The 21,915-nt window shown below is 43.1% G+C and overlaps 1 protein-coding gene across 1 annotated transcript in view; it reads left to right on the top strand.

The window, feature by feature from the left end:
* The first annotated feature begins 1,189 nt into the window (after positions 1 to 1,189).
* GTPBP4 (GTP binding protein 4) overlaps positions 1,190 to 21,915 on the top strand; it is a 31,243-nt gene continuing 10,517 nt past the window's right edge. The window contains exons 1-12 of the mRNA XM_058184286.1: positions 1,190 to 1,344; positions 5,724 to 5,894; positions 7,739 to 7,842; positions 8,776 to 8,912; positions 13,101 to 13,201; positions 13,754 to 13,846; positions 14,782 to 14,973; positions 15,072 to 15,137; positions 16,053 to 16,142; positions 17,965 to 18,075; positions 18,568 to 18,645; positions 21,505 to 21,556. Of these exons, the coding sequence (XP_058040269.1) occupies positions 1,297 to 1,344; positions 5,724 to 5,894; positions 7,739 to 7,842; positions 8,776 to 8,912; positions 13,101 to 13,201; positions 13,754 to 13,846; positions 14,782 to 14,973; positions 15,072 to 15,137; positions 16,053 to 16,142; positions 17,965 to 18,075; positions 18,568 to 18,645; positions 21,505 to 21,556 (1,243 nt within the window). The 5' untranslated portion in view covers positions 1,190 to 1,296. The remainder of the gene's footprint in view (positions 1,345 to 5,723; positions 5,895 to 7,738; positions 7,843 to 8,775; positions 8,913 to 13,100; positions 13,202 to 13,753; positions 13,847 to 14,781; positions 14,974 to 15,071; positions 15,138 to 16,052; positions 16,143 to 17,964; positions 18,076 to 18,567; positions 18,646 to 21,504; positions 21,557 to 21,915) is intronic.

Here is a 21,915-nt window from a genome sequence, read left to right as displayed (position 1 = left end):
TTGGAACTCCGTCGCCTTCGACAAGACCTAAGTTTAACTCAAAGAATTATCTATTGCAATGTCCTTCCTGTCAAAGACTACTTCAGCTGTAATTGCAATAATACAAGAGCAACCAATAGATTTAAACTTAATGTCAACCGCTTTAATCTAGATTGCAGAAAATATGACTTCTGTAACAGAATCATCAGTGCTTGGAATACTTTACCTGACTCTGTGGTATCTTCCCATAATCCTAAAAGCTTCAACCAAAAACTTTCTACTATTGACCTCACCCCATTCCTAAGAGGATCATAAGGGGCGTGCATAAGCGCACAAACGTGCCTACCGTTCCTGTCCTATTGTTTTTCTTTTCTTTTCTTCTTCCTATATATATATTGATGCTTATACCTCCTAATATTTACTCATATATATGTTTATATACTATATAATCCTTTTTATATGATGTTGGGACAAAATAAATAAATAAAATAAATAAAAATATATAGACGTACTAAAAACAAAGAATCGCCATCCTGCGGCATCAACGGCTTTTTTTCTGTGGTTACAGAAGCCGTAGGTCACATATCATCAGTTACAACGTCCTTCCTGTCGAAGACTACTTCAGCTTCAATCACAACAATACACACACACACAATAGATTTAAACTTAATGTTAACCGCTCCAATCTCGATTGCAGAAAATATGACTTCAGTAACAGAGTTGTTAATGCCTGGAATGCACTACCAGACTCTGTGGTCTCTTCCCCAAATCCCCAAAGCTTTAACCAAAAACTGTCTACTATTGACCTCACCCCATTTCTAAGAGGTCTGTAAGGGGCGTGATAAGAGCACAAGCGTGCCTACCGTTCCTGTCCTATTGTTTCCTTTCGTTATATCCAATTTGTATGGTTATTACATACACATACTCATATATATGCTTATATATGGTAGTTATTTCATGCTTATGCTTATATATACTGTTGTGACAAATAAATTAAATTAAATATTCATTCGCGATCGTGGAATGCTTGTCCTCCCCGCCGCCCCCCTGCCCCCTCCCAATTCTCAATACTGTCATTTTGCCTGTGGCTCAGATTTGGGCCCACGCGTATCTTCCTGACGGGAAAAAAAAACCGTAGAACGTCACGTTGAACGTTGTTCGGCCACGTGACGGGGGGATTCGAGAGAAAATCGATGCCACGGAGGGCTACTTTCTGGCTGCAGCTCTCGCGAGAACTCCTCTCACCGGAAGTCCCGCTGCCCCGTGCCAACCTGCCTTTCCGTACCAGACCTGGCACCGGGTGATCGCGCTGCAGCCATGGCGCTCTACAACTTCAGGAAGATTATGGTGGTCCCTTCCGCGAAGGTAAGCGATTCCCGGATCCCTCTTGCCTTGGAGACACACGCGATCGCCCAGGCTGTGCTGGCTGCGTGCCCCGGGGCGCCCCACGTGTCTGCGTCCGGGAAAGGGAGGGGAGCCGCTCCGCTTCTGGAAGGGAATCCGGTGGCTCAAAGCCCCGGGAGGCTTCGCCGGTTGGAGATCTGCCCGCTGAGGAGCCCTCTGTGGCGAACGCTTTGGTTCAAGCCGGAGGCGGCTTCCCCCGACGCGCCGATTGAATCCAATTCCCCCCCCCCACTCTTAATCCAGGAGCCTCGCCATCCTGCCAACGCATCTGGGCTGGCTCCGATGTTGGCATTGCAGACGAAAGCATCTCCTTTCCTTTTTTCCTTCCTTCTCCCGTTTCCTTCCTTCCTTCCTTCCTTCCTTCCTTCCTTCCTTCCTTCCTTCCTTAGTCGCCTCCAGGAGCCTCGCCGTCCTGCCAATGCATCTGGGCTGGCTCCGATGTTGGCATTGCAGACGAAAGCATCCTTTCCTTTTTTCCTTCCTTCTCCCGTTTCCTTCCTTCCTTCCTTCCTTCCTTCCTTCCTTCCTTCCTTCCTTATTTAGTCACCTCCAGGAGCCTCGCCGTCCTGCCAACGCATCTGGGCTGGCTCCGATGTTGGCATTGCAGACGAAAGCATCTCCTTTCCTTTTTTCCTTCCTTCTCCCGTTTCCTTCTTTCCTTCCTTCCTTCCTTCAGTCGCCTCCAGGAGCCTCGCCGTCCTGCCAACGCATCTGGGCTGGCTCCGATGTTGGCATTGCAGACGAAAGCATCCTTTCCTTTTTTCCTTCCTTCTCCCGTTTCCTTCCTTCCTTCCTTCCTTCCTTCCTTCCTTCCTTCCTTCCTTCCTTCCTTCCTTCCTTCCTTCCTTCCTTCCTTCCTTCCTTCCTTCCCCTTCCTTCTTTCCTTCCTTCTTTCTACTTTCTTCCCCTTCCCTCCTTTCTTCTTTCCTTCTTTCTTTTCTTTCCTTCTCCTTCCTTCTTCCCTTCCATCCTTCTTCCCTCCCTTCTCCCTTCCTTCCTTCCTTCCTTCCTTCCTTCCTTATTTATTTATTTAGTCGCCTCCAGGAGCCCCGTCCTGCCAACGCATCTGGGCTGGCTCCGATGTTGGCATTGCAGACGAAAGCATCCTTTCCTTTTTTCCTTCCTTCTCCCGTTTCCTTCCTTCCTTCCTTCCTTCCTTCCTTCCTTCCTTCCTTCCTTCCTTCTTCCTTCCTTCCTTCCTTCCTTCCTTCCTTCCTTCCTTCCTTCCTTCTTTCTTTTCTTTCCTTCCTTCCTTCCTTCTTTCCTTCTTTCTTTTCTTTCCTTCTCCTTCCTTCCTTCCTTCTCCCTTCCTTCCTTCCTTCCTTCCTTCCTTCCTTCCTTCCTTATTTATTTATTTAGTCGCCTCCAGGAGCCCCGCCGTCCTGCCAACACATCTGGGCTGGCTCCAATGTTGGCATTGTAGGCGAAAGCATCTCCCTTCCTTCCTTCGTTCCTTCCTTCCTTCCTTCCTTCGTTCCTTCCTTCTACTTCCTTCTTTCTTCCTTTTCCTTCCTTCCACTTCCTTCTTTCCTTCCTTCTTTCTACTTTCTTCCCCCTCCTTCCTTATTTCCTTTCTTCTTCTCTTTCCTTCCTTTCTTCCTTCCACTTTCTTCCTTCCTTTTCCTTCCTTCTCCTCTTTCCTTCCTTCCTTCCTTCCTTCCTTCCTTCCTTCCTTCCTTCCTTCCTTCCTTCCTTCCTTCCTTCCTCTTCCTTCTTTTTACTTCTTTCCTTCTACTTCCTTCCTACTTCCTTCCTTTTCCTTCCTCCTTCCTTCTTTCTCCTCCCTCCCTCCCTCCAACAGCACAAATGGGAGAGGTAGTCCTCAACTTACAGCAGTTCATTTAGTTTAAAATTGCAATGGCACTGAAAGAAAGTTATGACCATTTTTCACACTTATAACCGTTGCAGCATCCTCAGGGTTATATGATCAAAATTCAGACAGTTGGCAACTGGCTCATATTTATGATGGTTGCAATGTCACAGGATCAGGTGATCACCTTTTGCAACCTTCTGACAACCAAAGTGAATGGGGAAATCAAATTCATTTAACAACTGTGTTATTAACTTAACAACTGCAAAACTCACTTAACAGATGTCTCACTTAGCAACATACATTTTGGGCTCTGGTGGTCGTAAATCGAGGATTACCTGCATTTAGAAAAGGGGGGGAGGGCAGAAGAAGAAGAGGAGGAAGAGGAGATGATGATGATGATGATTTCTGGAAAAGGGCAAGGAAAACTGAGCCAATAGCAGAGGCGGGATAGGAAGCATATTGATGCCTTTAACTTTAGTGTTGGAAAAGACTTGTCAGGGCACCATGGACAGCAATGAAAATAAATCAGTGGATCACTGGACAAATCAACTCATTGTGGCTCAGACTGGTAAGACAGTCTGTTATTAACACAGCTGCCTGCAATTACTGCAGGTTCTAGTCCCACCAGGCCCAAGGTGGGACTAGGTTGACTTAGCCATCCATCCTTTATAAGGTAAGTAAAATGAGGACCCAGATTGTTGGGGGCAATAAGTTGATTTTGTATATAAATATACAAATAGGATGAAGACTATTGCTAACATAGTGTAAGCCCCCGAGTCTTCGGAGAAGGGCGGGATATGAATGCAAATAATAAACCCCCCCCTCAGAGTTCTCGCTGGAGGCCAAACGATCAAAATAAAGTTATCCTACTTCAGACACATTATGCAAAGACTTAGCTGTCTGGGGAAGGCCCTAATGAAAGGTGAGAGGAAAGAGAAGAGGAGGACTGACCAGCAGCAAGATGGATGGACTCAGGCATTCAGGTGATAAGTGCACTACTCTGGACCGGCACCGGTCGATGGTGTGCCAGAAACTGGTCTGTACAAACAAGTGAAGTCCCATCCATGGGATGCAGGCAGCATACAAAGCCATGTCCCCTCTGGTCCATGGAACAACCTCTCCACAGAATCAATCCCTGATGCCCAAAAGTTTGCATCACTGCACTACTGGAAGACCAGGTCAGGGACAGATCATCATGGAGACAATCTAGGTGGTTGCTAGGAGTTGAAAATGTCTTGACGGCACATAATCAAATTCAGAGACATTAGTAAGAGCATTAAGTGAAGCAGTAGAAAAGAAAAATTGGTGGTCTAGGCATAGGAAGGGGAAAAGCAGATGAAGTTGTTATAGAGCAGGGGTGTCAGACTGGCAGCCCATGGGCTGGATGCATCATGTGCAGGCCATGCCCACCCCAGCTCCGCAAAAGGGAAGCAACATTGTGATACATCACATGACGGCAACGTGACGCCATGAGTTTAACATCCATGTTGTAGAGAAAATGGAAATTGCTGTAAAACAAGTAGTAGATTTGAAGGGGAAGAAAAATCAGAAAGAGTACCTGTATTCATGTTCTCATCAAAGGATTTCCCTCGGAGGTGTTAAATAATCCAAGAAAGAACAACAATGGAAAAAAATGTAGAATAAGATCAGTTGCTCCTGAAATAGGAAAATGAAGAAACTGGTGATAAACTGGAGGAGGATGAAATGATTAGGTTATTCAAAAGGTACATATTTGGCAGATCTGTTTCTGAAGACAACTTGATTAGTAAGAGTTCATTGAAGCTAGTAGAAGTATGGATTGCATGTGTTCTAAAATAAAGGAATAAATCTGTAAAGTACAGGAAAGGGATTGGGTTGAATTTTAAAAATACTATATAATTATTGATATAATGGCATAACACTGACATTTTTCTTCCTTCAATCAAGGAGAGAAATTGTGTGTGTGTGTATGCTTGTGTATAATTTGAGAAGACTCTTTAGAATTCTTTGGACTGCAAAGACATCAAATCAGTCAATCCTAAAGGAAATCAAAACTGGTTGTTCTTTGGAAGGGCAGATAGTTTGGCCACCAAAGGAGAAGAGAGGACTCATTGGAAAAGACCCTGATGTTGGCAAAGATTGAAGGCAAAAGGAGAAGGGGGATGGCAGAGGATGAGATGGTTAATGTCATTGACACAGTGAACATGGATTTGGGTAAACACTGGGAGATAGAGAAGGACAGGGCATGCTATGGTCCATGGGTCATGAAGCGTTAGACATGACTAAGTGACTGAACAACAGCAACAACTATCCATCTATCTATCTATCTATCTATCTATCTATCTATCTATCTATCTATCTATCTATCTATCAGACTCATAGTTATTATTTACAATACCTGTTGTAATGGTTCATTTCCTGTCTCCGAGATTGGGTAGGATTGACACACATTTCTCCTCTTCGGGGCCGTTAATTATTCTTGACACCATTGATAATAGCTGTACTGCTTCTTCATTTTCATCAGTTGTTATTTCTTCTTTATTTGCAGGACTTCATTGATTTAACATTGTCCAAGACCCAGCGAAAGACTCCTACAGTCATTCATAAACATTATCAAATTCACAGGATTCGTCATTTCTACATGAGAAAAGTAAAATATACTCAACAAAATTACCATGACAGGCTTACTCAAATAATTATGGATTTCCCAAAGCTTGATGTAAGTGACTTTTCAACTGAAACGTATGTTCATTACAGAAATTTAATTATATCTTCTTTCTTGGAGAAAGCTTGTATAGAGTTAGTCCTTGGCTTACAACAGTTCATTTAGTGATCGTTCAAAGTTATAACGGCACTGAAAAATATGACTTGTGACCATTTATCACACAACATCCCCATGGTCATGTGATCAAAATTTGGACACTTGACAACTTACTCATATTTATGACAGTTGCAGGGTCCCGGGGTCACATGATCACCTTTTGTAACTTGATAAGCAAAACCAATATGGAACCCAGATTCACTTAACCACTGTTACTAACTTAACAACTGCAATGATTCATTTAACAACTGTGGCAAGAAAGGTCATAAAATGGGGAAAAACTCACTTAACAAATGTCTCATTTAGCAACAGGAATTTTAGGCTTAGTTGTGGTCATTAGTTGAGGACTGCCGGTATTTTAGAAATATGGGGACTAAGGTAGTGCTAAAACATTTCTGTACTGCTATCAAATAATTAGGAATTGAGTTTGATGAGAACGAATCTTAAACTTCATGATGGGAGGGTGGGTATAAAATTTCAATAATCAATTAGGTATTTAGTAGTCGATGGATCTTTTTTAATGGAAATGTTAAAATGCTCTATGGATACTATTAATTTTTATTGTACTTACAAAGGACTGACAGTGGTTGGATTCTGGTATTCTCTGAAAATATAATCATACATTATACTTGTGCTGTTCCTGGCAAAACAAATAATAATGAATTAATTTGTCATTCTTGAAACTTGTATATTATTAGATAAATCTGGATTGATTGATCTACTTTTTTAAAAAAACACAGCTTCTGTTCATGCCATTTCATAAGTTACTTTCTGAGCTTTCTCTATAGGAATCAAATTTTCTTTGGGTTCATAGAATTAGCTTTGAATTCCTTCGAATCCTGGCTGAAAGCCCTCAGGACTAAGCCATTGAGATCTGGTTATTCTAATGGGCTTGGGGTGGGGAATTGTTATAACAAGGGTGCCTATTATAGCATGTAGGAATGTTTGTTTATTCCTTTGAAGCTGTCAACTCTGAAGCGAACCTGGCTGGGGCCATTTTGGAGAATTCAGGATTGCTGCAATGTGAAGATGGGATAGGGAGGGGGAGAACAGTTAGATGGGGGTTATGTAGCCAAAACACAACAGTTCCTGGGACATTCCAACAGGTGGCTGGAGAAGGATTGGTGAAGTAACCAGGCAACCAGCCAGCACCTTGATTGGACAACATGACTGACTGACTGGGGAAAGGGGGAGACATTCACTTTTTAATTAGATGAAAACCGTGGGAACTTTCAGAGTCAGTGTTCACCAGATTGTGCCAATACGATATCTCCAAGAAAACTGTTCTTTGATGAATCTACCAACCTCGGAGTTCTGCTTTCTGTGGGACTATTACTTGGACTCCTGACACATACTTTTCTTTCTTTGGCTTTTTAATGTATTGTTTTTAATCCTGGAGAAGGTTTTACTCTATAAATCTCTACAGATGACAGCAGGGGTCCTCAACTCCCAGTCTGTGGACCAGTACTGGGCCGTGACATGCCAAAAAGTGATCTGCACAAATAAGCGAAGCCCAATCGTGGGATGCAGACAGTATGCAAAATCACACACACACACCCAGTCCGTGGAAAAATCTCTCTCCACAGAACCAGTACCTGGTGCCCAAGAGATTGGGGGCCCACTGGATTAGAGTGTTAATACATACCTACATAATCAAAAATCCTATGGAATTGTGTATATTTTATTGACAAATCGTTTATTAAATATATTGCTGATCGATTCTCTATTTTTGTTGATTTTAGGATATTCATCCCTTTTATGCGGATTTGATGAATGTACTCTACGATAAAGATCATTACAAGCTAGCTTTGGGGCAAATAAATATTGCCAAAAATCTGATTGACAAGTAAGAGAATTTTACTATGTACATACTTATTAGGTGTTTTATATTTATATCCTGTCTTGCTTCTGGAAGCTCACCTGATTGACCTGGAGGATTCTCCAGCCAGTTTATTTTCAAAGCAATAAATATGTGCAGCCAGGAGGGAGAGATTGGCCTGAAATCATCCAGTAAATTTGATACTCAGTTGGAGATAAGCATTGAGTTTGGCCTCTTGCAGTTCCAATACAAGTCATACTAAATAATGATTTGCTGAACTATGAAGTAATCAACAATCCTTGTTTACAAGCTAAGCAGTGTTTCTCTACCTAAGCAATTTTTGCACATCTTAAAACTGCTAAGGCTGAAAGACACTGAGTTCAGGGGGGAAAATGAAATCAAACAAACTATATTATGATTTACTGTGGCAGATGAATTGATAATATTAACATTCTATTCTAACTCATTCTTTGTTCATTCTACCCACCTTACCCTGATAGTGTGCTGAAAAGAAGGATTAGGGGAGACATGATAGCAGTGTTACAATATTTCAGGGGCTGCCACAAAGAAGAGAGAGTCAAACTATTCTCCAAAGCACCTGACGGTAGAACAGGATGCAATGGGTGGAAACTAATCAAGGAGAGATGCAACTTAGAACTAAGGAGAAATTTCCTGACAGTTAGAACAATTAATAAGTGGAACGACTTGCCTGCAGAAGTTGTGAATGCTCCAACACTGGAAATTTTTAAGAAAATGTTGGATAACCATTTGTCTGAAATGGTATAGGGTCTCCTGCCTGGGCAGGGGGTTGGACTAGAAGACCTCCAAAGTCCCTTCCAACTCTGTTATTCTATTCTATTCTAAGTGATAGTGTGCTATCAAGTGAAATAAAATTGTAATAATGTTAAACATTCTCCTAGCTAATAGAATATAGATTTGATACCTGGTTTTGTGACTTAGTGTTGCCAAAGATTACGTGCGTCTGATGAAATACGGGGATTCCCTCTATCGATGCAAACAGTTGAAACGTGCAGCCTTGGGGCGGATGTGTACCATAATCAAGAGACAGAAGCAGAGCCTGGAATATTTAGAACAAGGTACGTCAAATGTAGAAAACTACTATTTGTTAAACAAATTTACCGTATTTTTTGGAGTATAAGATGCACCTTTTTACCCCCAAAAAGAAGGTGAAAATGTGGGTGCATTTTATTCCTCAAATATAGCCCCACTGGCCCCCACCTTTCGGAGTTGTTGGCCTCCGTGCGTCGCATTTTCCGGCGGTTTCAGGCGGCGAGGATCCTCACATTGCCAAAAATAAGGATTGCATTTTTGCAGTGGCTGCAGGAGAACTGCCGCCGTTGTGTTTTCATGAAGGTGTTCAGCTCTGCGAATTGCTTCAGGGAATTGGGGAGGAAAATGCTGGAAAACGTGATGCATGGAGGCAATGCTTCCCTGATTCTCTGAAGCAATTCACAGAGCCGCGCACTCTCCTCCTCCTTTTCCGCAATCTCTCTTTCCTCCTGGCCAGAGCTGTCTCCTGGGCTGAGAGCAAAAGCCGACTCCCCTTAGCCTGGGACGTCTGGAGAAGGGGCAGGCCGGGCGGCAAGCACCTTGCCTTACGCCTCTCACCAGAAGGACCCATTTTGTAAGAGCATCCCCTTCATGCACCGCGTTTTCATCCCCGATTCTCTGATGCAATTTGCAGAGCCGTGCACCCTCCTCCTCCTTGGTGGCTAAAGGGAAGAAAAAAACTCTGGGCACGTTGAGAAGACACCCGCTCCTGTTGCTGGAAGAAGGTCGAAGTTGCTTCCCCCCCCCCACTCTCTTAAACTGAACTGCACTGCTTTTCTAATTCGTTGAGAAATGATCCTGGGAGAAAACAGCAGCTGGCCAATATGGAGGCAGCGCTGATTCGTTTCGGGTGCTCAAAACACCAAGCGGCTGTGGAGAGCTGAGACATTTCTTCTTCATGCTGCCCCCCCCAGCTGCTCAGTGCAGTTCTGTTTAAGAGAGCAAGTGTGGGGGGGGGAACCATCCTCAACTGCGGATGGAGCCCCTCTGGGCACAAAGATCGTTTGGGACGAGAAGGTGGCTGAGGTGGGAGGAGTGTAGAGCCAAGGGAAGGTGCAAGGATGGGAGGGGGGGGGACTGCAGGAGAAGCAGCCCTTCCAGCAAGAGGAGTATGTGTGTTCTCAACGTGCCCAGCATTTTCTTCTTCCTCTTTAGCCACCGAGAGCTCCAAGTTCTCCCAAGGACTGCCTGGAAACAGCTCCAACAGTTCCGACGGCTGCCTTCACAACTTGTGCAAGGACTGGAGATCCCCACTCCCTACAGCAGTAGACTTCTCCTTACCCTCCTGAGATTTCTGCCCCTGTGGCTGCTGTGCGGCATAGGGTGAGGATGGTCTGTGCAGACTACCCGCAGACTTCAGGTGTGCTGAGTGGGCTTGCATCTTCAAGGAACTGGTGGCTTGCTGAGCGCTGCGCAGGAGGTGTAAGGCAAGGCGCTGCCACCCAAAAGCTATTACCTTGATCTCCGCTGCCTGGAATTGCCCGAAAACGCAATGCTTTTTCTTTGCCTCCGCATGGCCTATTTTTGGAATCGGGGAGGCAGCGGAGATCTCCAGGCAACGGAGATTGCAGCAGCAGTGTTTTTGGGTGGCAGCACCTTGCCTTAAGCCCCTGCGCAGCGCCTGCTTCGCCAACCAAGTCCCGACCTCCTCGCTTCCCCGGGCCACTTCTGGAATCAGGCTCCAACCAAGGCAGCAAAGGCGCAGGGGGCTTGCCGGCAAGCTCGGCGCCGTGTTTACAAGATGGCAGCTTCCAGGAGGAATGAAGTGCTGCGTCTCTATGGGGCCTTGCTGCGAGAAAGCCAGGCTTTCAATGCCTAGGGCTATAGGTAGGAATACGAGGGCGTCCCGAGAGTGTAGCCTTCAGTGCCAAGTCCCTCTTCTGCCCCCATGAAAATCATTCCCCACCCCACCCTACCCACTCCAGTTAAATAGAGTAATAGGATTTGTTTTAATCTGGTAAAAAGATCTGTGCTACTGTGTTATCAAAATCCGAATGGAAGTGAGGACTCCGCTGATTCTGATGCTGGTAGGCAGTGGCAGAATTCTTTTTTCCTTGTTTTCCTCTCCCAAAATTAAGGTGCGTCTTATACTCCGTAAAATACGGTATATGGCTGTCTAAGTCCCACATAGGTGATTCCGGGTAGCTTACAAGATTTAAAAATTCATCAAGATTCCCTCCCCTCCCCCCATGGCAGCAACAACAACACAAATCAACCGCTTGGATTGTCAGTGTTGTGGCTCCAGCCCCCGAACCTGGCCCCATGCCCGAAAGTGCCTTGGAGCTGGGCCTGCTGCCCGAAAGTGCCTTGGAGCCGGGCCTGCTGCCAGAAAGTGACTTGGACAGTGAGGGGGAAGGGCCGTCAGGACTTACCTCGGAAACACCGGCCTCCCTGGCTCAGCTGCCGGAGCCAGAAGCAGGCCAGGTGGAAGAACTAATGAGGCTTCCATCCCCTGACTCTTCCCCCCACAGGCCACGCCTGCAGACCCAGCTGACAGCAATCAGGCGTGGTTGAATCCTAGGTTTCGTAGGCAGGAGAGAAGGGAACAACAGAAGCAGGGGAGGGGCAGGCCTAGAAAGTGCTGAGTCATGGAGTGACACCCCACAGGATATAAAAGGCAGCAAGAGCTGGTGTGTCGCTTTGTATCAGGCAAATCCACTGATTGACTAGAGCTGGAGGTTGTGACTCACCAGCGTCTTGGCAGCTATCGAGGGCTCTTGGCATATGCTGGCTCTTTTGCTGCCAGAACTGATAAGAGCCGGCTAATTAAGCCATCGTTCGGACGGAGGCGAGGAGAACAGAACAGTCTCCATCTCTATTTATGGTCCCTATGCTTGCTGACAAAACCATTTTTAGGTTTTTGGGGAACAATGAGGGACCCAACCATACCTTGTGGTACCACAGAGAAGAGGCCACCACCAAAAAGGCCCTTTTTCATGGTCCCACCAGATATAGACCCCTAATCAATGGCTCCAGTGGTTGTTTATGGATGAACAGTCCATAACTACAGAGCAGGTGGCTAGTTTCTGCGCAGCAGCACTGGGGATTCTTTGGAAACACGTGTCTAATGCACCAAAGCTATTTTATACAACAAATGTGGCAAATCCTTTGCACTGCTTATTCCTTTCCCTTTTAGTATTAAACTGACTACAGGCCTCACAGTTTATGGATTGTAATTTTAATATAGTTAGACCATGTATCAAACCATTTATTGGTGTCCATATCACATCCAGACAGACTGGATTTTATTATAGATTTTATCTATTATTTTACTCTAGAATTTTTAATTGCATATTTACTGAATGTTTTTATTTGTTCTGGTCTCTGGCCTTCTCTCTGTGGAATATCATCCCTGGAGAGATAAGCTCCCACATTGACACTCTTTCTCAGGGCCCTGAAGGCATGGTTCTGCCAACGGGCCTGGAGACCTAGGTGTGATATGGACACCATCAAGTGGTTTGTCTGATTTTTGTTGCTGGAGGTTGAGGAGTTATTTGCTTTTTGTATTGAGTTTTAGACAGCATAATAAAAAGCAGAGACATCACCCTGCCAACAAAAGTGCGTATAGTCAAGGCTATGGTTTTCCCAGTTGCAATGTATGGCTGTGAAATTTGGACCATAAGAAAGGCTGAGCGCCAAAGAATTGAGGCCTTTGAACTCTGGTACAGGAGAAGACTCCTGTGAGTTCCTTGGACTGCAAGGCGAACAAACAAGTCAGTCCTAGAGGAGATCAACCCTGACTGCTCTTTAGAAGGCCAGATCCTGAAGATGAAACTGAAATACTTTGGCCACCTAATGAGAAGGGGAATGATGGAGGGCAAAAAAAGAAGGGATGACAGAGAATGAGGTGGCTGGATGGAGTCACTGAAGCAGTAGGTGTGAGGTAAATGGTCTCCAGAGGATGGTAGAGGACAGGAAGGCCTGGAGGAAAGTTGTCCATGGGGTCATGATGGGTCAGAAAAGACTTCGCAACTAACAACAACAATTGTTTTATCCTTTAAGCCCCCTAGAGGTCCTTCAAATACGAAATGGGACAACTGAATGCATTTGAGTGAGGTTATCTAACAGGCCAAGCTGCCAAAGCATAATTTAGAACCATAATGAATGACTGAATTTTTAATACCATAATGGCTAAATTCATACGAAACCGGAAAGTCAAACTACAATATTATGTATCTAAACAATACTTTTGTGTCTTTTTAAAAAATTTTCAGTGCGACAGCATTTATCACGATTGCCAACCATTGATCCTAACACACGAACTCTCCTGTTGTGTGGGTACCCCAACGTTGGGAAATCAAGTTTCATAAATAAGGTTTGTGGATATGCCTTGCATCAGAGTCACACTAAATTAGAATGTAATAATAAACACTGAGTAAGCACAAGTAATTTTTTAGCACTGTATTTAAAATTGCAGGGTTAGTTAAATTGAGAATGGTCCTGTTGATGTATCGTTTCCAAAACTGTGAGAAAATACGTGTTAGTATTTGTTAATACTGTGTTTCCCTGAAAATAAGACCCTGTCTTATATTTTTTTGAACCCTGAAATAAGCACTTGGCCTTATTGCCATGCGCTCAAAAGCCTAATTGGCCTTATTATCAGGGGATGTCTTATTTTGGGGGAAACAGCTTAATAGTTTCACATCTTACCTTTTTGTAAGATATAGTTGCATAAGATTATAAGAAAATAACATCTCCATTTTCCTGTCTTCAGAATATTATTTTTTATTCTGTATCACCCAGTTTAGAAACATTTATTGTATGTGTTGGGACATTTGTGTGTGTTGGGACATGTGTTGGCACATTTACTGACGGTTGAGATTCAGAACAGGAGTTGTTTCATAAATGACACCCTTTTTTGTTTTAGGTAACAAGAGCTGATGTAGATGTGCAGCCATATGCATTTACCACAAAATCTCTGTTTGTGGGACATATGGATTACAAGTATTTGCGTTGGCAGGTAAAAACTATCTTAGTTAAATCAGTTAATTGTTCCTATTTAAGGGAGTGTATATATATATATTCTTTTTGTCTTATAAACTCAGGTTTTGGAATTTTTGCTCAGGCTTTAAATTATTGTTACTATTTACTTATTATTGATTTTCATGTATTCCGGTGGAAATTTGAAGCAGGGTCATTAGTATTTTTGGAGGGAGGGGGTCTGTTGGAACTTTAAATGGTCATTAAATGACCGGATGTAAGTCGAGAATTGCCTGTATTTGTACAGGCAGTCCTCAACTTACAACCACAATTGAGCCTAACATTTCTGTGGCTAACCGAGACAGTTTTTAATTGAACTTTGCCCCATTTTACAACTTTTCTTGCCATAGTTGTTAAGTGAATCTGAGTTCCCCATTGACCTTGCTTTTCGGAAGGTTGCAAAAGGTGATCACATGACCCCCGGATGCTGCAAATGACATAAATACATGCCGGTTGCTAAGCATCCTAAATCTAATCATATAAATGCGGGGATGCTACAAAGGTCATAAGTGTGGAAAAATAGTCATAAGTCACTTTTTTAGTGCTGTTGTTGCTTTGAATGGTCATTAAATGAACTGTTATACATCAAGGACTACCTGTACTATAAATCAGCAATTTCTAACCTTTTGGGTACCAGGTACCAGTTCAATGGAGAGAGGTTTATCTGTGGACCGGAAGGGCTGTGCTGCCTGCATCCAGTGGATGGGGCTTCGTTCGTTTGCACAGCCCAATTTCTGGCAGGCCACAGCCCATTGCTGGTCCCCAAACCTGGGGTTGGGAACCCCTTTTGTAACTCACATTATTAATGCCCTACTTTCATTTGAGATGGTTTCTCAGATGGGGCTCTGTATTCTACCTTACTCTTGTTTTAGTTTGTTGGGCCAGCTCTCTTAATTTTCATCTGTTTCATTGCAGGTCATAGATACTCCTGGTATTTTGGATCATCCTTTGGAAGACCGAAACACCATCGAGATGCAGGCCATAACTGCACTTGCACACCTCCGGTCCGCTGTGCTTTATGTCATGGATATATCAGAACAGTGTGGCCATAGCTTGGAAGAACAGCTGGCACTTTTTGAGAATATTAAGCCTTTATTTGCCAACAAGGTACTTGGGATTTTACCTCTTTAAAGCTTCATGTTGTTTCTTAGAAAATCCAAGCTGGCTTATTCAATATGTGGTTTTCTTTCCCTGTCTTATTTTAGCCTCTAATTATTGTAGCCAATAAATGTGATGTGAAAAGGATTTCTGAACTTTCAGAAGAGAATCAGGTGAGTAGTTTTCAGAAGCAAAGATTATAAAGACAAAGGCATGCTTATGTCTTGGTTGGCTAGCCTCTCCTCCTCCTCTACCACCACCTCCTCTTCCTCCCTCCCCTTCCATTTTTTCCCCTTTTATGGCAGCTTGAGTGCTTCACTCCCAAATCTTTGAAGTCTACGCAAAATCTCAGAGAGCTGGTGGTCTGCCGCGCTTGACTCTTAAGATATCTTTATATATTACATTTAAAAAAATCATTTCCATTCATAATTACTATTGCAGTCTAGGCATCAGTCACTCGATATCTACCTTTGTTGCTCTAGCCAAGCATTCTCGTCATTGCAGCCTTTTTAAATTTTCTATCTTCAGTTCTGATGGCAGCTGATTGATTTTCCCTTTCCCTTTACTTATTTATACCTGGCCTTTATTACTTTACAAATAGTTCAAGGTGGTGAACATATCCAACACACCTTCCGTCTCCTATTTTCTCCTCCCATTTTGCACCTTTCTCTGCTGATGAGCAAGTTCATCTTGCAAGCCTGAAATCTACCTGCATACTGAAAAGATTTATATTTTATAATGTTAGAGGAATATGAAATAATAACACCCACTCTTAACCTTCCCTAATAATCAGTCTTTTTCAGAATGCATGTGCCAAAAGTCAGGTTTTTTTCTCTAACCTGGAAATATTGTTAATTAAACTGATATATCAAAAAGTATGTTTATCACACACACACACACACACACACACACACACACAATTTCCTGTATACAAGTAAGTGTGTGCAGTTTTGAGGTTGCTCTGTATTCCAGTGCAATCTTTACATTATGTTTTATGTGGATAAATAGTATCATTTGGATACCTTAGGGATGAGTGTGCGTATAATTAATTTTGCCAAATGCTTTCATTTATCTATTAAATATTTCAGAAAATATTTGCTGAATTAGAAGCTGATGGACTTCCTGTAATCGAGACAAGCACCATGACAGAAGAAGGTGTTATTCAGGTTAAAACTGAAGTGAGTGAATGCGTGTATACTAAATATCTACATTGGGTTCGATCTACTTCTGCTTATCCAAGGACTATTTTGCAGCTTGCATTAAAATATTGCAGTAGAAAAATGGAAACTATTTTTGCTTGATCTTTGCACTGTCATTAAAACCCCCATTAATTAGATGCTGGGTTCTCTTTTTCTCTCCCTTGTTCCAATATTTGCAGCATATGCTAATGCCAGTTTTCTCCCCTGCTTATGGTTATTTGGCACTATACTGCCTTCCCCCCCCCAAATGACCTTGTATGATGTGGGTGGTTGAACTTTCCTATATCATTGTATCATATCAAAAAAAGAGAATTAAAAAAATAAAATAAGATATCCTCTTATTTGTCAATTCCTGGAAATTGCTCCCAGCAATTCATCATCAGTCTCCACTGTGGGAAAAACAGCTTTCTTCATCTGGTCATTAAAAAGTACAGATAGTCCTTGACTTACGACCACAAGGGAGAGCAAAATTTCTGTTGCTAAGTGAGACAAAAAGTGAGTTTTGCCCCGCGACTTTTCTAAGCCGCAGTTGTTAAAAGTGAATTATTGCAATAACACGATTGTTAAGTCAATTTGGGCTCCCCATTGACTTTGATTGTCAGAAGGTCCCAAAGGGGATACTGCGACCGTCATAAATATGAGTCGCCAAGTGTCTGAATTTTGATCACGTGATCATGGGAAAGCTGCAATGGTTGTAAGTGTGAAAAGTGGTCGTAAGTCACTTTTTTCAGTACCCTTGTAACTTCGAATAGTCACTAAATGAACTGTTGTAAGTTGAGGATTACCCGTAGTTTTGCCTTATGATTTGGCTGTTGCAAGGGGACATGTGATTGCACCTTTTTTCAAGCTCTTGCCTTATTGTTATTTTTTCTTTCTGGTCAGGTTCTAAATGACATTTCTTGAAACTGAGAAATTCTTCTTCCCCCAAACTGAGATTGAGCTTGTCATAGAATCATGTGATATTTAAAGGAGCCATTTATCCCAAAGGTGCTTTTTCAAGAGGCAATTGGACTTTCTTGTTTTTCTTTGAGGATGTTTTGCTTCTCATCAAGAAGCTTCTTCAGCTCTGACTGGATGGTGGGGAAGCTTCTTCAGTGAGAAAGGAAATGTCCTCAAAAAACCAAAACAAAACAGAAAGTCCAGTTGCCTCTTGAAAAAAGCAAGAAGGACAACCATGACCTGGAGGACTGAGAATCTCCATAGACAAGAAGCCATTTAGGTCCTCAAGTTCAATACCTCGTTCAATACGGAAATTCAAATGAAAGAACCCTAATCTGACATAATTCTAACATGCAAATACCTTCCTATTACAAGTAAACCTCAACTTATGACTGTAATTAAGGCAGCCAGCTTAGTAGGTTGAAAAGTGAGTCATCCTTTGACTGGACCTGACTTTGCAAGCTTTTTTTGCAAGAGTTGTTCAGCAGGTGCTGCAATTCTTTAGCAAACCCGTTGATCGCTATAGTGTGTTCTTTTCCAAAAACTGGAAGTCAAACCAGTTTTTAGGAAAAAAATATATATTATAAATTGCAGTCACATGACCGTGGGATGCTTCAAATAGCCATAAATGTGGTCTGGTTGACAAGCATCCAAAATGAGTTCATGTGACTGCAGGCAGGCCAAAGTTCATAATTTTAGAACTGGATTATAAATCGCTTTGGGGTGGGGGTTTCTGCTGTTAACTCTGAACAATCACTATGTCCCTGGTTGTAAGATGAGGATTGCCTGTATGTCTGGATCAGTGTTAATGCTTTGCCTAGCTTCATTATTTCTTGAATTAGTATTTTGTTGTTATTTGCAGGCTTGTGACAGATTGCTGGCCCATCGCGTTGGCACCAAAATGAAAGGAAACAAAGTGAATGATGTACTGAACAGGCTACATTTAGCTCTTCCAACAAAAAGGGACAACAAGGTAGGTGTGTGCGTTTGTGTGTGTGTGAGAGAGAGATTGAGAGAGATTGTATCTCATTGCCTCTATTGCAAACATATGTATCCACCAGCTTTTCCAAATTCGCGCCCTCCAGATACATTTAGACCACATCTGGCAAAATTTCCTGCAATAGTTTCCAGTTGAATGGATCTGAAAGGCATTAGGGTATATGGATCTTTTTTGCAGTGGGGGAACAGTGAAGATTTGTCATCTTACAGACTGAAAGAAAAGCAGGAGGATGTTGTCCTGCTCAGTAACCTAGTTATAGCGGTCCCTGCAGACTGGCAGGGGCAGTTGGTGGGGTGGGGCGGGGGGTGTTATTGGAAAGAATGCCCACCTCTTGCGCAGATGGAGCTTCGTGTGCTCGCCTGCTACTTGTGCGGCCCGATTCCCAATGGGTCATGGCCCCGAGGTTGGGGACCCATGAATCCAGTACAAGGGAAATTCTTCAGCTCACTTTTTCCTGCCTTTTAGGAAAGGCCCCCTTTTATTCCGGAAGGAGCCTTGATGCGGAAGAAGCACATGGAAGTTGATGGCCCGAAAAAGAAATTGGTAAGCATTTTACGTCACATTTCCATATTTTAGGGGTATAAAAGAAATAATAATTTATGTTGCATCTCTATTATTTTTATAAACAACTCAAGGCAGCACAAATATCTAATATTTCTTTCCTCCTCCTGTTCTGTTCTCCCTAAGTTTGTGCAGTATGTGCATTGTGCCACCAGAGGTAAGAAGACTCTAGAGCAGCGGTCTGCAAACCTGGCTCTTTTAAGACTTGTGGACTTCAGCTCCCAGAGTTCCTCAGCCAGCAAAGCTGGCTGAGGATCTCTGGGAATTGAAGTCCACAAGTCTTAAAAGAGCCAGATTTGCAGACCCCTGCTCTAGACCATATGTACTCAAACTTAAGACAGGCACATAGAGCAATCCCCCTCTCCCATCTGGGTACACCTGGCCACATCTCTCTGCTACTGTGCCCAAAGAATATCCCTCTTAAGAAAAGGATACGGCCAGTCAGGAAAATTGTCAAAATCTGCCCCGAGGGAGCACTGCCAGTTGCAGGACTGCTTTGAGACTACCGAGTGGAATATATTTGAACATTCAGAGCTGCAAGAATTCACTGAAGCTGTACTCTCTTACATTAAAACATGCACAGACAATGTAACAGTGAATAAGCGCGTCAGAGTTTACAGTCATCATAAGCCCTGGATGTCAGCAGAGATGCAATCACTTCTGAGAGCCCGAAACTCCACCTTCAAGGCAGGAAATGAAGACAAATACAACGAGGCCAGGACAAACTTGAGGAGAAGGCATTAAGGTAGCTAAACAGAAATGCAAACAAAAGGTAGAGAAGCACCTGGAAGATAATAACTCAAGACAGGTGTGGCAGGGGCTACAACACCTAACCAACTATAAGGGCAATACGAAAAAAAATAAAATAGCCAGTGTTGATGCCCTACCGGTGGAGGAGCTAAATAGCTTCTTCGCCCACTTTGAGGTCTGTGGCTCTAGCCCAAAGGCCCTCTAACCTCCAGCCACTCACCCTGGATGAACATCAAGTGAGAGCTGTGCTGAAGGCTGTAAGTCCCAAGAAAGCTGCAGGTCCAGATAGGGTGCTGGGGAAAGTGGTAAAAATCTGTGCTGACCAATTAATGGGTCCTGGCAAGGATTTTTAACATCTCCCTGCAACAGGCTAGAGCCCCATCATGCTGGAAAGCAGCCACAATTATCCCAGTTCCGAAGAAAGCAGCCATAAACAGCCTGAATGACTGTAGACCCATTACACTGACGTCTGTAGTGATGAAGTGCTTTGAGAGACTGGCCCTACAACACCTCAGGTCCTGTCTTCCACCAAATTTCGATCCACACCAGTTTGCTTATAGAAGCAACAGGTCGACAGGGGATGCCATCGCCACTGCTCTACATGTTGAACTGAGCCACCTTGAGAAATCTGGGAATTACGTCAGAATGCTTTTTATAGACTATAGCTCGGCCTTTAATACCATCTTACTAGGCATTCTCATTGAAAAACTGACTGACCTGAATTTCCCTCCCCTCACTTGTGACTGGATCAAAGGCTTCCTGATGGATTGTGCACAAACTGTAAGGGTTGGTTCCTTTATATCTTCTGCCCTGAATCTCAGCACAGGTTCCCCTCAGGGCTGTGTGCTCGGCCCCTACCTGTACTCGCTGTATACACATGACTGCATATCCTCTGATCCATCCAACATTATAATAAAGTTTGCAGGCAACACAGTGGTACTGGGTCTCATAACTGGAGAGGACTAATCAGCCTACAGGGAGCAATCCAGAAAGTATCCGCATGATGCTCAAAAAACAACTTACATCTAAATACTGGTAAAACAGAGGAGATGATGTAGATTTCTGAAAGCACAGAGAGGAACCTGCCCCACTGTATATTGAGGGGGGCTGTGTGGAGAAGGTTTCTTCTTTTAATTCTTGGGAGTGCTCATTAATCAAGATCTCACCTGGAAAAACAACACGTCCCTGGTGATTGGCAAGGCCCAACAGAGACTTCATTTCCTTAAGAGTCCTGCGAAAAAATCAGGTGAAACAACAGCTGGTGACCGCTTTCTATCGGTCCACGATAGAAAGTGTCCTCACATACTGCATTACAATAGGGTACACTGGTTTAACTGCTGCGGACAGGAAGGCACTACAGAGACTGATCAATTTGGCACAAGGAACCATTGGTTGCCCTCAAACATCACTGGATGACATCGCCAGGTCTTGCTGCTTTAGCAGACTAAGGAAGATACTCAAGAGATGATTCACACTCTGGTCAGTGTCTCTTCGCAGTTCTACCATTGGGCAGAAGACAATGAAGCACAGCCAGCCAAACAAATAGGTTTAAAAATAGTTTTAATCCTTGGGCTGTCAGACTCTTAAACACAATCACAATCACTCCACATGCATGCAGAAATGTATGATTAGTTTTTCTTTTTCTTTCTTTTCCCCCTCTAATTTCTTGCATAGGGATTATTCTTTATACTATTTATGTTTTTTGTATTTTTTGTCATGGGTTGCACCAGTGAGGCTAAAACCAACTTTGTTGTATACATGATGTACAATGACAATAAAGGCTATACTGCACTATACTGTTTTCCCCACAACAGTAACTCTATGAGATAAATTGGGTTTAGAGAGAGAATGACTAGCTCAAAGTCATCCAGCCTTAGGCTTCCATGCCTAAGGCTGGGATAGAACTCACAGTCTCCTGATGATTGGCCCCAAATCAGTCAGCCAGCTTTCATGCCTAAAGTGGGAACTATAACTCACAATCTCCAGGTTACTAGCCTGATGCCCTAACCACTAGACCAATTTGTCTCTGTGTGTGACCTTTTTTGTAAAATTTATAAGAAACTCTTAATTAATGATGCATCTTTGCTGCAGGAGAAAGACGTGGAAATGGAAATGGGGGACGAATATATATTGGATCTTAAGAGTAAGTCTCAAGTTACCTTTCTGTTTAGAAATGCAACAAATTTACACAGCAGGTTGCTCTATCAGATTATTATTTTTTTGTAAACAGCTAAAGTAGAAACAAATTAAAAAAAACCACACAGGTTATGATAAATCTCATAATTTCTAGGCCTACCGTATTTTTTTGGTGTATAAGATGCACCGGAGTATAAGACGCACCTTAATTTTTGGGGAGGAAAATAAGAAAAAAAGAATTCTGCCTCTGCCTACCAGCATCAAGATCAGCCAGGTCCACACTTCCACTCGATTTTGATAATGAGCAGCACAGATCTTTTTATCTGTTTAAAACAAACCCTATCACTCTACATGCATTTAACTGGA

This window comes from Ahaetulla prasina, chromosome 4 (genome assembly GCF_028640845.1).
Source record: "Ahaetulla prasina isolate Xishuangbanna chromosome 4, ASM2864084v1, whole genome shotgun sequence".
Classification (NCBI taxonomy): domain Eukaryota; kingdom Metazoa; phylum Chordata; class Lepidosauria; order Squamata; family Colubridae; genus Ahaetulla; species Ahaetulla prasina.
The sequence above is the reverse complement of the archived record's forward strand: the minus strand, read 5'-3'. Positions and strand labels throughout refer to the sequence as shown.